Source organism: Mytilus trossulus, chromosome 6 (genome assembly GCF_036588685.1).
Source record: "Mytilus trossulus isolate FHL-02 chromosome 6, PNRI_Mtr1.1.1.hap1, whole genome shotgun sequence".
Taxonomy (NCBI): Eukaryota; Metazoa; Mollusca; class Bivalvia; order Mytilida; family Mytilidae; genus Mytilus; species Mytilus trossulus.
The window spans coordinates 48,433,992-48,449,354 of NC_086378.1; the positions used below are offsets into that span (position 1 = coordinate 48,433,992).

General features: G+C 31.8%; 1 protein-coding gene across 1 annotated transcript in view; it reads right to left on the bottom strand.

The window, feature by feature from the left end:
• Positions 1–15,360, bottom strand: part of LOC134722762 (uncharacterized) — a 127,645-nt gene extending 112,285 nt beyond the window's left edge. The window contains exons 1-7 of the mRNA XM_063586388.1: positions 15,260–15,360; positions 13,891–13,959; positions 9,378–9,461; positions 8,938–9,032; positions 3,505–3,616; positions 2,538–2,984; positions 1,335–1,781 (exon numbers count right to left, since the gene is read on the bottom strand). Of these exons, the coding sequence (XP_063442458.1) occupies positions 1,335–1,781; positions 2,538–2,984; positions 3,505–3,616; positions 8,938–9,032; positions 9,378–9,411 (1,135 nt within the window). The 5' untranslated portion in view covers positions 9,412–9,461; positions 13,891–13,959; positions 15,260–15,360. The remainder of the gene's footprint in view (positions 1–1,334; positions 1,782–2,537; positions 2,985–3,504; positions 3,617–8,937; positions 9,033–9,377; positions 9,462–13,890; positions 13,960–15,259) is intronic.
• Positions 15,361–15,363: the final 3 nt, after the last annotated feature.

The window sequence follows — 15,363 nt, forward strand, 5'->3', positions numbered from 1 at the left end:
TCCAGTCTTACTTGGCTTAAGACCCTTTTAAACTAATATGATATGTAGTTTGTGACTTTTCTTTCCATTTAAAGTACATTCAATACATATGTAAGGATTAATTATAACCAAAAAGCTTCACAAATTTAAAATTGCTGGAAAATATTACATCTTTATGTAAGGCCCCCTTTCATTGAAAAACCTCAATTTTTAGGCCCAGGCTGATATAAATTTGACTTTTGAATAATTATGCTAAGTCTGATAAATCAAATGAGTACTCTATTGCTTTTAGTACATATTAAATGATATATTAGGGCATTTAAAAAGTATTTTTTTGCAATATTTTAATTTTCAAAGCCCAAAATGTTGATAGTTGAAATTATCCAATTTAAACGTCAAAAATTAACACGCAAAGATGAGTATAGAATTCAACATATTGTCTATAACATATATTCTATGGTTATGAAAATTTGCAAGCAGTGTTATAATTTATTAAGCTTTGGTCATACCAAGTTTTTTTAGGATTTGTCAACTCTTTCTATCTTATTAGGTCCGAGACCACAATTGTCGTCCCTTGATTTTCGTTGTTCACGAATATAGTCCCTAACTAGTGTTAACAGTTGGTTACTTGCCAATAATTTTTATACCCCTTCCAAATTTATTTCTCCATGTTTAATGCCTCAAATTGTAAGTAGGGGGGTGAAATTACACTGTAAAAAAATTTGGGTCCAGAATTTTACAAGAAAGTAGTGATTTGGTCCAGCTGAAAAAGGTTAAAAATTAGCACTTCGGAAGCTGTCAAAAGATTTCAAGACACCCTAAACACAAAATTGTCCATATTTTGAGTTAGAGGCGATGAAGTTTTCTATAATTTTGATATAATTTGTCCCAAAAGTAGTACAACACACTGTAAAAATTTCATTTAGAAAGCGCAGGTGGGATTTTTTTAATTTCCATTTATGTTCTTAAAGAAATGCACTACGAATTAATTGTGTTCTCGGACCTAATGCCTACCCATGTTAAAATAAGCATAGAGCATGACATGAAGGAATTATTTCTTGATTAGCCATGGTCCCTTCGGCTCTTGGCCTAATATTGAACCTTAGGCTGGTAATACATCTGATATGAAAATGCTATGTAATAATCTGATTTAATCTCTAATTCAATTGTACAGTACAATAGTTTTATTCGATTTAAATTTATTATAGTACTTTGATTTCCGTTTTAAGAAGACGAAAAATAGTGGCTGACTTACAGAAATATGACAATGAATACATACACAACGAATACATACACAATGACAATGGCACAATTTTTATCTATCTAAAATATGAAACAAAAGAATGTACATGTACCTTGACATGGGAATGACCATATTCCAATCGAACCCCATCCCGTACAAATTCCAATATTTCTGATTGTGTATGGGTTTGTTGTATCAGTCCATTCCATTAGTTTCTTTCCCGATTCGTCTTCTACTCTAATACGTGCATTGCTCCATTTAATGGTAAATGTTCTAAATTCATTTGCATTGAGCACTTGTCCAGGATATACTGCCAATTGCCTAGCACCCTGTTTCCTGTCACGGATGACCGAATGTGTGTTACCCCAACCACCCAATACTATCTCATAAAGAGGATCGTTTGGATTATTTGAAGACATCAAAGCAATGTGTGCATCGTTGTTGGCTTTTACTTTAAAACTAATACTTTGTCGAACTGGATTTCCCATAGCAATGCCATTGTCTGTCAGTGGTATGTATTTATAAAGGTTCGGGGTTTTTATTATTGGTACCTGACAATCTGTTAATATAAAATGACAATATAAATTTATCAAAGTAGAAGTTAAGGATAGCATGGGTAGTTTTGATAAGCTGAACTATAAATTATTAAATATATTTGCCTAATTTAATGTATACAGTGACAGAACAGTTTTAATAATTATTTTCTGTAAAAACGTACCAAACGAAATTTCATCAGCATGCCAAACAATGTTATAACTCAATGTATAGAAATATCATAACTGTTTTTTACTTTATCATATACTTAAAGTAAATAACATAATTTAATTTTTACAGTATGCTGTTCTGTTTTTCTTCTGGTGCGTGCGGCATATGCTCGAAAGATTTCATATCGGATGTACTATAATTGAAGTCCGTAGACTTTCACTTTTTTAATTTCTACGTGAGAACAACTAAAGGCTCAATATATTAAACTGTTATTTTTCTCCATTGTTGAAGCATACGAAAAATTATCAGAACATGTCATTTTTCGTATCAGATGTATAATAAGCCCTCTTGCTTTTAACTTTTGGCCTAATATTGAACCTTGTGCTGATAATACATCTAATATGAAGAAGCCATGAAATAATCTGATTTTATCGCCAATTCAATTGTACCGTACAATAGTTTAATTCGATTTAAATTTATAATAGTACTTTGATTTCCGTTTCACGAAGAAGAAAAAAATGACTGACTTACAGACACAAGACAATGAATACATACGCAATGACAATAACACAATTTTTCTCTATCTGAAATATAAAACAAAAGTATGTACCTTGACATGGAAATGACCATATTCCAGTGGAACCCCATCCCGTACAAATTCCAATATTTCTGATTGTGTATGGGTTTGTTGTATCAGTCCATTCCATGAGTTTCTTTCCCGATTCGTCTTCTACTCTTATACGTGCATTGCTCCATTTTATAGTAAATGTTCTAAACTCATTTGAATCGAGCACTCTTCCACGATACACTGCCAATTGACTAGCACCCTGTTTCCTGTCACGGATGACCGACTGTGTGTTACCCCAACCGCCCAATACTATCTCATAAAGAGGATCGTTTGGATTATTTGAAGACATCAAAGCAACGTGTGCATCGTTGTTGGCTTTTACTTTAAACCTAATACTTTGTCGAACTGGATTTCCAATAGCAATGCCATTGTCTGTCAGTGGTATGTATTTATAAAGGTTCGGGGTCTTTATAATTGGTCCCTGGTAATCTGTAAATATGAAATAAAAGGTTATTAAGATAGGAGTTGTTGATCGTATGAGAAGTTTTGAATTTGATGAATAATTTTGTATGTTCCAATATTCCCTTAGAATTCATTAAAGAATTTATAAATATGTGTAACCTTCTTTAAATGAATGATAAGAAATCACCCATCATTGGAATTCCTTATGATGACACTATCGTAATTCGTTTATATAAATATTGCTGTTATCTTCTGGTTTTATTGACTTGTTTTTCCTTTTTGTAGTTTTTTTTTCGTCATGTTGTCCATATGTCTTTTCTTCTCCTCTTCGGTGTGTAACTGTACCAAGTTTTAACTATTTTACAAGCTATGCTGTGCTTTGTTGTATCATACTTTAAGTAAAATGTGGTTTATTTAAAAAAAAAATTGGTATGGGAAATGTGTTATTAATCTCCTTTCAGCATATACTTTTAGTAAAGTATTGTAAACCCGTCTATACATGGTTTACCCATTAATAATTCCTATAAAACAAATTTGTTTAACAAACCTCGGAAAACATTTTTCTCAAAATCTTTCTTAGAGATGTTGGTAGGAAAGAGACCAAGCACAGCACCGAACAGACCGAGCAGAGAGATCAGCAATAGTATACTCATTATGCCCTGGAATATTATAAATCAATAAAAAGCACATGAAACATGTAAAAAGACTGTCTTTATTATTTTGTTTTCTAGAAATTACAAACATACGACGTTATTAAGGTGAAAATTAAGTGTCCCAGTGCTCACAATGCATTGTTTTAATACAAATATATAATTATAATATACAAAAGGACATGAATTATTCGAAATTGATTAACTCATCCAAAACGTTGTTGATATAACATTTAATGTAAATTCACAAAAATATAGACAGGACGAATGGACGGAAGAATTTACAATGCAATGATTATTATACATTAACTTGAAAACTGGCGAAACAATAGTGACATTGCAACACTGTTAAGAATATGAAGATTTATTTACTCTCCAAAATTATCAGACTAAAACAATACAATAGTAATATTTTTGAAATAACGATTTCAATAATAGGCAATATAGGAAAGGTATACTGACATAAGTAGTCTCTAAACACATTAGCTCCATGGAGCTTTCGTTAGTAGAAGCCATATTAACTATGTGTATCAGTGAGAAAAATGTAAAAGCATAAAAATATAGTATATACCAATACACATAATTAACAGCGCCTGGTGATGTTTGATAGGCTATCAAACATCACCAGGCGCTGTTAATTATGTGTATTGGTATATACTATATTTTAACGATTTCAATAATAGTCTGGCCATTTTGTTAAATAAACTATAGATAAAAAGACAAAGATTTTCTGAAACAATGTAGAACGGTATATGCTGAAAATTAAAATATTTAGAAATGTTAAATAAACAAGAGGCTCTCAAGAGCCTGAATCGCTCACCTTAATTATTTTGGTTAAATCTCTCATCAATGGTTATTTTGGCTTTTCAATTTATTTAAATGTTCTTTGAATCATCCTATTTTCTTCAAAAGCAAAAAAAAAAACATTTTCTCCTATGTTCTATTTTAGCCATAGGAGCTATGTTTCTTGACATACAAGGAAATAAAATATAAAATTTATACTAGATACTCTGAAACTCATTTAGCCTAAGATTGGCTGAAATTGATACAGCAGTTTCAAAGGAGAAGATTTTTAAAAGTAAGTCAACATGATGAACAAATTGTGAAAAAAGTCTTTAAAGGGCAATAACTCCTTAAGGGGTCAATTGACAATTTTGGTCAAATTGACTTATTTGTAGATCTTACTTTGCTTAACATTTTTGCTATTAACAGTTTATCTGTTTCTATAATAATATTCAAGATAATAACCAACCAGATGCTCCGCAGAGCGTAGCTTCATACGACCGCAGAGGTTGAACCCTGAACGGTTGGGGCAAGTATGGACACAGCATTCAAGCTGGATTCAGCTCTAAATTTGGATTGTGATTAAATAGTTGACACAGCATAGGTTTCTGACACAGAATGAATGTGTTCTAATGAACTTAATTATTTTGTTTTCTCTTAGAGCAATTCACTATGCTGTTGAATATTAATCCTCTCAAAAAAATGTTTGAAGAAATTTTCTTTTTTAAATGAGAAAAATTGAACCCAATTTTTTAATCACATCCCCCTTTCCCTTATTTCAAAACTAATCTCAATTAAAATATTCTAATGGAGTTTGCAACAATAACTACTCATTTAAATACATCATAAAATATTTTAAAAGATGTAAAAAAACAGCTTGTTATCACTGAATAGTAAAGATTATTTAAATTTATCAGTGGGTAGTAAAAAGTGAATATACATTGTATATTGTATATAACAAAGATTTAAGTTGATTCTGGACAAAGAAAGATAACTCTTATTTAAAAAAAATTGCTATTTCACAATATTGTGCAATTAGATATTTCTTGCCATTGCGCAATACTGTGCAATTGAAAAGACTTGCTATTGCACAAGACTTAATATAATAATTTTAGATCCTGATTTGGACTAACTTGAAAACTGGGCCCATAATCAAAAATCTAAGTACATGTTTAGATTCAACATATCAAAGAGGCCCAAGAATTCAATTTTTGTTAAAATCAAACTTAGTTTAATTTTGGACCCTTTGGACTTTAATGTAGACCAATTTGAAAACAGAACCAAACATGAAGAATCTACATACACAGTTATATTTGGCATATCAAAAAACCCCATTTATTCAATTGTTGATGAAATCAAACAAAGTTTAATTTTGGACCCCGATTTGGACCAACTTGAAAACTGGGCCAAAAATCAAGAATCTAAGTAAATTTTTAGATTCAACATATCAAAGAACCAAACCGATTCATTTTTTGTCAAAATCAAACTAAGTTTAATTTTGGACCCTTTGGACCTTAATGTAGACCAATTTGAAAACGGGACCAAAAGTTAAGAATCTACATACACAGTTAGATTCGGCATATCAAAGAACCCCAATTATTCAATTTTGATGAAATCAAACAAAGTTAAATTTTGGACCTTTGGGCCCCTTTTTCCTAAACTGTTGGGACCAAAACTCCCAAAATCAATACCAATCTTCCTTTTATGTTCATAAACCTTGTGTTTTAATTTCATAGATTTCTATTTACTTATACTAACGTTATGGTGCGAAAACCAAGAAAAATGCTTATTTGGGTCCCTTTTTGGCCCCTAATTCCTGAACAATTGGGACCTAAACTCCCAAAATCAATACCAACCTTCCTTTTGTGGTTATAAACATTGTGTTTAAATTTCATTGATTTCCATTTACTTATACTAAAGTTATTGTGCGAAAAACCAAGAATAATGCTTATTTGGGCCCTTTTTTGGTCCCTAATTCCTAAACTGTTGAAACCAAAACTTCCAAAATCAATCCCAACCTTTCTTTTGTGGTCATAAACCTTGTGTCAAAATGTCATAGATTTCTATTAACTTAAACTAAAGTTATAGTGCGAAAACCAAGAAAATGCTTATTTGGGCCCTTTTTGGCCCTCAATTCCTAAAATGTTGGGACCAAAACTCCCAAAATCAATACCAACCTTCCTTTTCTGGTCATAAACCTTGTGTTAAAATTTCATAGATTTCTATTCACTTTTACTAAAGTTAGAGTGCGAAAACTAAAAGTATTCGGACGACGACGACGCAGACGACGACGCCAACGTGATAGCAATATACGACGAAATTTTTTTCAAAATTTGCGGTCGTATAAAAACTGCAAAATTTCTTAAAAATCAGCAATTCAGGCGCATTATACCTGAAAAAACAGTTACCTAATAAGGCAAAAAATTTCAGGACAGGTAGACCTTGACCTAATAAATACTTTAACTTCTTGACTGTCTTATTTGCTCTAAATGCTGGAGTTTTTGAGATATAAGCCAAAAACTGCATTTACCCTGTGTTCTAATTTTAGCCATGACGGCCATGTTTTTTGACGAAATAGAAAATAAAACACAAACTTTATTCTATACACCCCACTGATCATTCATTTGAAGTTTGGTTGAATTTGGTTGAGTAGTTTTAGAGTAGAAGATTTTTTAAAGTTAGCAAATATGATGAACAAATTGTCAAAAAATGTCGTTAAAGGACAATAACCCCTTAAGGAGGCTCGCGGGTATAAAATTTTAAGAAAAAATCAAACATTTATTTTTCATTAAAAATCTTATTAATTACCTTTAGTAGTTACTTTATCATATGGTACAAAAATCGTTCCAAAAAATCAATACATGTTGGCCCCAGGTGACTTTTAAAATGTAGATATCATGGAAAAAGATCCAAATTATCTCCCTTTGGTGCAAAAATGCCATTTTTTAGCATAAAAATTGAAATATCTTTTTTAATTCATCGGTGACCTATATTTTTTATTGTTGTTTTCTAATAAGCTGTACATAAACTAAATAATTGTAAAATTTAAGCGATTTCTGTAATTTAGATATTTTTTTATTTCGATAATACCGCTATTTCTCCTATTAGTTCAACAGAAATAATGGACATTAACAAAAATGTGTGCTTCTTTCGAAGGCATATTGTGAGCTTAAATGACCGGTGACCCCATTTTTTTATTTCATTTTTCTATTAGGTATAGGATAAAGGTCATTTAGAGAAAAAATATGACAAAATCCTATATTAAATAAAAAAAATGATTTAGACCCGCGAGCCCCCTTAAGGGGTCAATTGACAATTTTGGTCATATTAACTTATTTGTAGATCTTACTTTGCTGATCATTTTTGCTGTTTACAGTTTATCTTTATCTATAATATAGTATTCAAGATAATGACCAAAAACTGCAAAATTTTCTTAAAATTACCAATTAAGTGGCAGCAACCAAACAATGGGTTGTTTGATTCATCTGAAAATTATAGGGCTGATAGATCTTCACCTAATGAACATTTTTACTCCTTGTCAGATTTGCTCTAAATGCTTTCGTTTTTGAGATATAAGCCAAAAACTGCATTTGACCCCTATGTTCTATTTTTAGCAATGGCGACCTAGTTTGTTGATAGATCAAAACTTTGAATACAATTTATAAACTGGATACCCTAAGGAACATTCAGTTAAATTTTGGAAGTATTTGGCCTAGTAGTTTCAGAGGAGAAGAGACTTGAAATAGTTTAAGACGACAGACGAAGGACGATGACGGACGCCAAGTGATGGCATAAGCTCACTTGGCCCTTCAGGCCAGGTGAGCTTAAAGTCCTGGCTAACTTTGCCCCAGGCACTAAAAAAATAACAATTTATTGTTAAATCAGCTGCAAAATGAATAATAATTACAATATTTGAATAATAATAGAAAGTTATCCCCCTCACCTCACTCAGTTGCGAAAATTAATGGTTTTGAAGTTCCTCCAAACAAACTTCAAACATCAGGCAATGTTTTAACATAATAATTAGCTTTCCAAAACAGAATTTTGAAAAATAAGAAAAAAGGGGGCCAAAAACAGGCCTTATCGTACCTTGTCCTTTATCATTGAACTTTTACATTTACATATAGCATTGTAATCTTCTATCCTATTCTAGGTGCAAGCATTTTGCAAATGAAAGCATCTGGTTTCCATGGTTTTGTCTTTTTGTTATAATATCAATTCATATTCATCATAATTGTCATTTCAATGTAGTATACTTATATGGTGAACATGGTGATATATATCATCTTTTCAGAAAATGGTGTTTTATTAACTATCTTTGAAGTGCAGATCAAGAAGGTTTGAAAAGGTGGGGGGATCAACCTATTTGTTTTTCTTTTATTAAGAGAATTAAAAACATGAAAATACTGGGCTCTAAGCTCTTGCTTTAAATTTGACTTTCATGTTAATCTTTGTTAGAAAATTTTAGCCTCCATCAATATTTTACACTGTCTAGAGAGTTTTTTTTTATCAGGATACCAATGCTTAGAAATTGAACTTAAACTCACCCATTTCAGTCTTTGATGAACTTGTGCAGGTTCTATTTGTTTTCCTTTTTCAGGGCATTTGTCTTTCTTGTGTCCATTCTTCTTACAATAAAAACCTAAAATTATATTTTCTTTTTAATAGAATAACAATAATCACAGCATTAACAAGTATTGGAAACCTATAAACAGTGATAGTGCTTCTTAGAGTTCTTTTGTGCAAAATCTAATTAAAATTAAATCTTTTTGTTGTTCCTGTTCTGTTATTTCCATCATCAGGTTGTGCAACACATCAGAACAGTGGCTTTCTATATTTTTAGCTGCATTATACATGGAACTTATTGCCAAATGATATCAATGTGTCGACAGTTATCTCCCCTTTCTGTTTAAATAATTTCTTATGAAACTCACACATCAAACGATTAAATAAGAAAACAAAATGTAAATATGGATTTTATTCTTACACTGCATTGAATCTCTATCCTTTTCTCTTTCCATTTATGTAAACTCTTTTGATTAAATCATTTCATCTTCTGTTAGAGATCAATCTGCAATGGGAAATGTCCTTTCAAACAACTCACAAGCAATAAAAGAACAGCGTTCCTGCATCCTCCATGTTGCATATATATCATGTATACTATCTTCAAGTTCAACAACTCCAAAATAATTTTTGTTACCCATCTTTTAAACTTGTTGATAAATATCTTATAACAGGGGGTTATACATAATATAATTAGAGTCCCAGTTTACAAGAAATGTAGATATATGTCCTGATTAGATTGCAAAACATGTTTAAGCCCACCATATGTTTGGCCCTGTCCCAAGTCAGGAGCCTCTGGCCTTTGTTAGTCATGTATTATTTTAATTTTAGATTCTTGTGTACAATTTGGAGTTTAGTATGGCATTCATTATCACTGAACTAGTATATATTTGTTTAGGGGCCAGCTGAAGGACGTCTCCTGGTGCGGGAATTTCTCGCTACATTAAAGACCTGTTGGTGACCTTCTGCTGTTGTTTTTGTATGGTCAGGGGGTGTCTCTTTGACACATTCCCCATTTTCATTCTCAATTTTACTCTATTCAGACTCTGAGCTGATCAATCTTGGCTCTTACTCTAAATGCAGTTTAAAAATTGGAAGTAAATAGGTACAGATAAAGAAGTACACTTCTAAGACATACTGAATATGAGGTTGTCTGCATGTTGATATTGTAAAATATCAGCTAAGAAACACAATATAAAGCTTTTTATTGAATGAGCGCAGCAAATGAGATAAAAAGCCTTCATATTGTGTCAAGCAGCTTATATTTGACAATATCAAAATGCTGATAACCTGATACATTGTAAAAGACAACTTTCGAGTTCGATATCTGTCAAAATCTCTGGTTTTGGTGAATGTCATTTGTGCATTTAGGGGCGTCATCACTTCCATTCCAATGTTGAGTGAGGGGTTGGAATATTGTATGAATTATTCGGCAAATTGAATTCTCAAAATGGACAATCAATACTGCTGTCATGAGGGAATATACAACTTTCGAGTTCGATGCATTTCCGTCAAAAACTCTGGTTTTAGTGAACGTCATTTGTGCGTTTAGGGGCATTGTCACTTCCATTCCAATGTTGAATGAGTGGTTGGAAAACTATAATTCTATCTTGTACGAATTATTCGGCAAATTGAATTCTTAAAATTGACAATCAGCATTGCTGTCATTAGGGAATTGTCAGTAAGTGCCTACAGAACAACCATTACTTCTAGTTTATCCTGCACCATGACGATTACTAAGACGCTTGATGAACGTAAATAGTGCAGGAATCTATCTGGTAAATGACGTCATAAAGGCGCGTATAATTGAATTTAATTACCTGTAACTCTAATAAACAAACTGTCATACCTGGTCCGAGACCACCATTGTCGTTCGTTGTTCACAAATATAGTCCCTAGTGTTGACAGTGGGTTACTTGCCATTAATTTTTATACCCCTTCCAAATTTATTTCTCCATGTTCACTGCCTCAAATTACAAGAAGGGGGATGAAATTACACTGTAAAAAAATTTGGGTCCAGAATTTTAAAGGAAAGTAGTGATTTGGTCCAGCTGAAAAAGGTTGAAAATGAGCACTTCGGAAGCTGTCAAAAGATTTCAAGACGCCCTAAACATAAAATTGTCCATATTTTGAGTTAGAGACGATGAAGTTTTCTATAAATTTGATATAATTTGTCCCAAAAGTAGTACAACACACTGTAAAAGTTTCTTTGAGAAAGCGCAGGTGGGATTTTTTTTATTTTCATTTATGTTCTAAAAGAAATGCACTACGAATTAATTGTGTTCTCGGACCTAAGAGGTGAAATCTGTAAATATAGAATTTGTACTCTGGCAACTTCCCTAAATGATTTGATGGTGTCAACTTGTCAAATAGCATGAAACTAAAGGATTTAAACTTTTATTTTATAGAATTTCTGCAAAAATGACCAATTTTGGCATTTTATGGTCAAAATAGGCATTTTATAACTTTTTCAATATTGATGCATAAATGGCATCCTGACTTTCTATCTGACAGGTTTTTATGGGTCAATATTTGTGTTTCTATGCCTTTACCTGCTTCTTTTACTTATTTATGAACTCTGAATCTACAGAAAAGAAGTTTATCTCAGATAAAATGTGCAAAATGTGTTGTATAAATGACCCTTGTCTTAAACGCCTTGTTTGGATGAAGGCAATAGTGGGGAGCTTGGTATATAAAATTTGATGTCCATATTACAGACCTCACTAAATTTGTATCAAATGCACTTTACAATGTCTATTGTACCTGTTCCATTTCACATAATAAATTTCTTTTCTTCTGTAGGATAGCAAGTGGTTTAAATATAAGCCTGTTGAGAATAAATTGCATGCAAGTTTTTCCCTAAAAAGGCAAAAATCTTTGTTTCAGCCCATACTGCTTGTAAGAAAAGTTAATTGCAAGAGTCTTTTTGTGCTCAGATTTGTTGTATCATGTCACATTAGTATAGAAATGATAAAAAAGACACAAATTTTTATTTCTTATAGCCTCAATATGCATTTTTTAATGTAAATATGTAGCACAGCCTTAATTGACCCTAAATTTTTTCCAGTCTTACTTGGCCTAAGACCCTTTTAAACTAATATGATATGTTATTTGTAACTTTTCTTTCCATTTAAAGTACTTTAAATACATATGTAAGGATTATTTATAACTAAAAAGCTTCACAAATTAAAAATTGCTGGAAAATATTACATCTTCATGTAAGGCTCCCCTTCATTGAAAAACCTGAATTTTTAGACACAGGCTCATATAAATTTGACTTTTGAATAATTATGCCAAGTCTGATAAATCAAATGAGTACTCTATTGCTTTTAGTACATGATAAGTTATATGTTAAGGCATTTAAAAAGTATTTTTTTGCAATATTTTAATTTTAAAAGCCCCAAATGTTGATAGTTGAAATTTTTCAATTTTAACGTCAAAATTTTACATGCAAAGATGAGTATAGAACTTAACTTAATGTCTATAATGTACATCCTATTGTCATGAAACTTTGTAAGCAGTGTTATAATACATTAAGCTTTGTTCATACCAAGTTTTTTTAAGATTTGTCAACTCTTTCTACCCTATTAGGTCCGAGACCACCATTGTCGTCCCTTGATTTTCGTTGTTCACAAATATCAATGAATATAGTCCCTAGTGTTGACAGTGGGTTACTTGCCATTAATTTTTATACCCCTTCCAAATTTATTTCTCCATGTTCACTGCCTCAAATTGCAAGAAGGGGGATGAAATTACACTGTAAAAAAATTTGGGTCCAGAATTTTAAAGGAAAGTAGTGATTTGGTCCAGCTGAAAAAGGTTGAAAATGAGCACTTCGGAAGCTGTCAAAAGATTTCAAGACGCCCTAAACATAAAATTGTCCATATTTTGAGTAAGAGACGATGAAGTTTTCTATAAATTTGATATAATTTGTCCCAAAAGTAGTACAACACACTGTAACAGTTTCTTTGAGAAAGCGCAGGTGGGATTTTTTTTATTTTCATTTATGTTCTAAAAGAAATGCACTACGAATTAATTGTGTTCTCGGACCACCAGAGAAAAATATTTTTTAACTCTAGACGTATTTTCCAACAATTCTATTAAGCAAAATTACATTCTACGGTGCAATTATTGAGAAAATCAAAGTCAAAGTTGAACAATTTATAACAGATTTTCCCACAGATCTCAGCAAAACCTAGAGAAGGATATTATCGGAAACTGGTGAGAAATGTTTTACTTTTGCACTTTTTTAACATTTTTTCAGCATGTCCTCCATTTTGAAATTAATCACAAGGCCCATCAACCATTTAAGTTTCTTATTGCATTTACGGAATAAAAAATATTCATTTAGAAAGCTCGTACATTGTAAAGCAGACATTGGTCTATTTTCACCTGCTTATCAGCTAATTGTGACCAGATCATGGCAGATGATAGTCCAAATAATTATGACGTCTTGAAAGGCTATTATAATTTTTTTCTTTGACGCCTTACATCAACATGATCAACGTCGAAGTAAGACGTCAAAGAAAAAAATTATAATAGCCTTTCAAGACGTCATAATTATTTGGACTAGGCAGATGATAGATTAGTTACTGGTGGTTTGATGTGTTTATGGGTTACTGTTTACACTAGTAATTTTTGGGGCCTTTTACAGCTTGCTTTCTGGTGTGAGTTAAGGCTCAATGTTGAAGACGTACAATTCAACAATTAATAAACAGATCTAATTCCTGTAAATAGGTAAAATTTTGGATTTTCTTTTCATAGTTTGTTCAACTGTTCAACTATCATGGCATTATGATGATGCATGTCATGTTTGGGAATCTGAACTTGAGAATTTTTCTAATTTTCATTTCATTAGTGATAATTTACAAACTAGGAATGATACAGAAGGTCCATGATAGATTTAAAATTCCTAATTTAGATTTAAAATTCCTTACCTCAAGCTTCTCTAACAAAGTCAAATCGGATACCAGTCCGTCCCCGTTTCGAGTTTAAGTATACAATTGCTAAAAGAAAGAACATTTTGGTACACAAAAATATTAAATGAAAAATAAAGAAATCACAATAAATTTGCACACATTAGATTGACTATTGATTTACAAAATTTCAGAAAAATCTTCGTTCTATATCAAAATTGATAAATAATATTCTAGCCATTTTAATTAGGTTCATAATAGTTAAAGGGATCAAACTCCAGTTACTATAAAATACAAAGCGAAAGTACAAACTGAAAGTAGAATTTCTCAGCAGCACTCAACCTCAGGGAGATATAATATGAACCAGAGACATATTCCCAATAAACACTATAGTTGTATTATATGTCTGATTGAATTCAATCTCTTTTTTACATTTAGAATTTTATCCAATTTGCTCACTAGCTGACAGATGCATTGAAATTTTTTTGTTTAGACCATGCAGTTTTAACTTGGCAGATTTCTACACTGGTGAATACCATAGAACCATATACCTGTCAACCTCTGAAAATGAAAAGTCAGGTTATGACCTGCATTGAGAAAAAAATCTCAGGTCATAACGCATACGACATTTTGCGGGCTCAATTGAAGAACAAAAATATGTTTACATATAATTTATATAGTCAATATGTATACGAAACAGTTAGAACATGTATACAAGTTTATTTCAGACTATTGTTATATTCCATAGTAGCAGACTTGGCATTCTTGGTATCAGGTCCGTTCGCGCCCAGTATAGTTTTTTGATTTTTACAATTTTCAAATACCACTTTGTTATTTTCAACTGAAAGGGCCCTCTACTATTTGGGTGGTTTTAGTTTTTCCACAGGAATAACCTGAAGCTATTTCACTGTCAGAGAACATTAATTTACACAATTTTGTGAAATGGTCAGTTACTGCAAAGGAAAGGTTGTGCTCAGCCACAAAGTACGAAAATAAAGTTTCTGCATTAGTCACTTTATCAGTCAAAACACTTTTGGTCTTTGTGAAGAAAGATGCCACGCCCTTAGATTCTGCCTGAGATTTTTTCCAACTTTGAATGAGTCATTGTTTTAGAATGTCTGACAAGATCATTTCTTGCCCCTGCGCTAAATTGATATGTGAATTACAAAGTGTGCAAAAAGCATCATTCTGGCTCCTTTCACTTGGTTTAACCCATTTAAATTTCGATTCCCAACATTTACTGTATGAACATGAATACTTTTTCCTTTTACTTGGTGTGGAACAAGCTGGTCCAGACAGGGACCGCTTTCTTTCCGACATAATTTTGAAATGACAAACTATTTTTTTAATTTAATTAACTGAATAATACTCACTAAAAAACTAATTTTACCTTGAAAATATCGTTACGTAGCTCAGGTAAACAGTCCTACATTTTGACTTTTGGTTGGGTTACACTAAAGACCTGAAAGTGGACCTGAAAAGACCTGAAAGTAT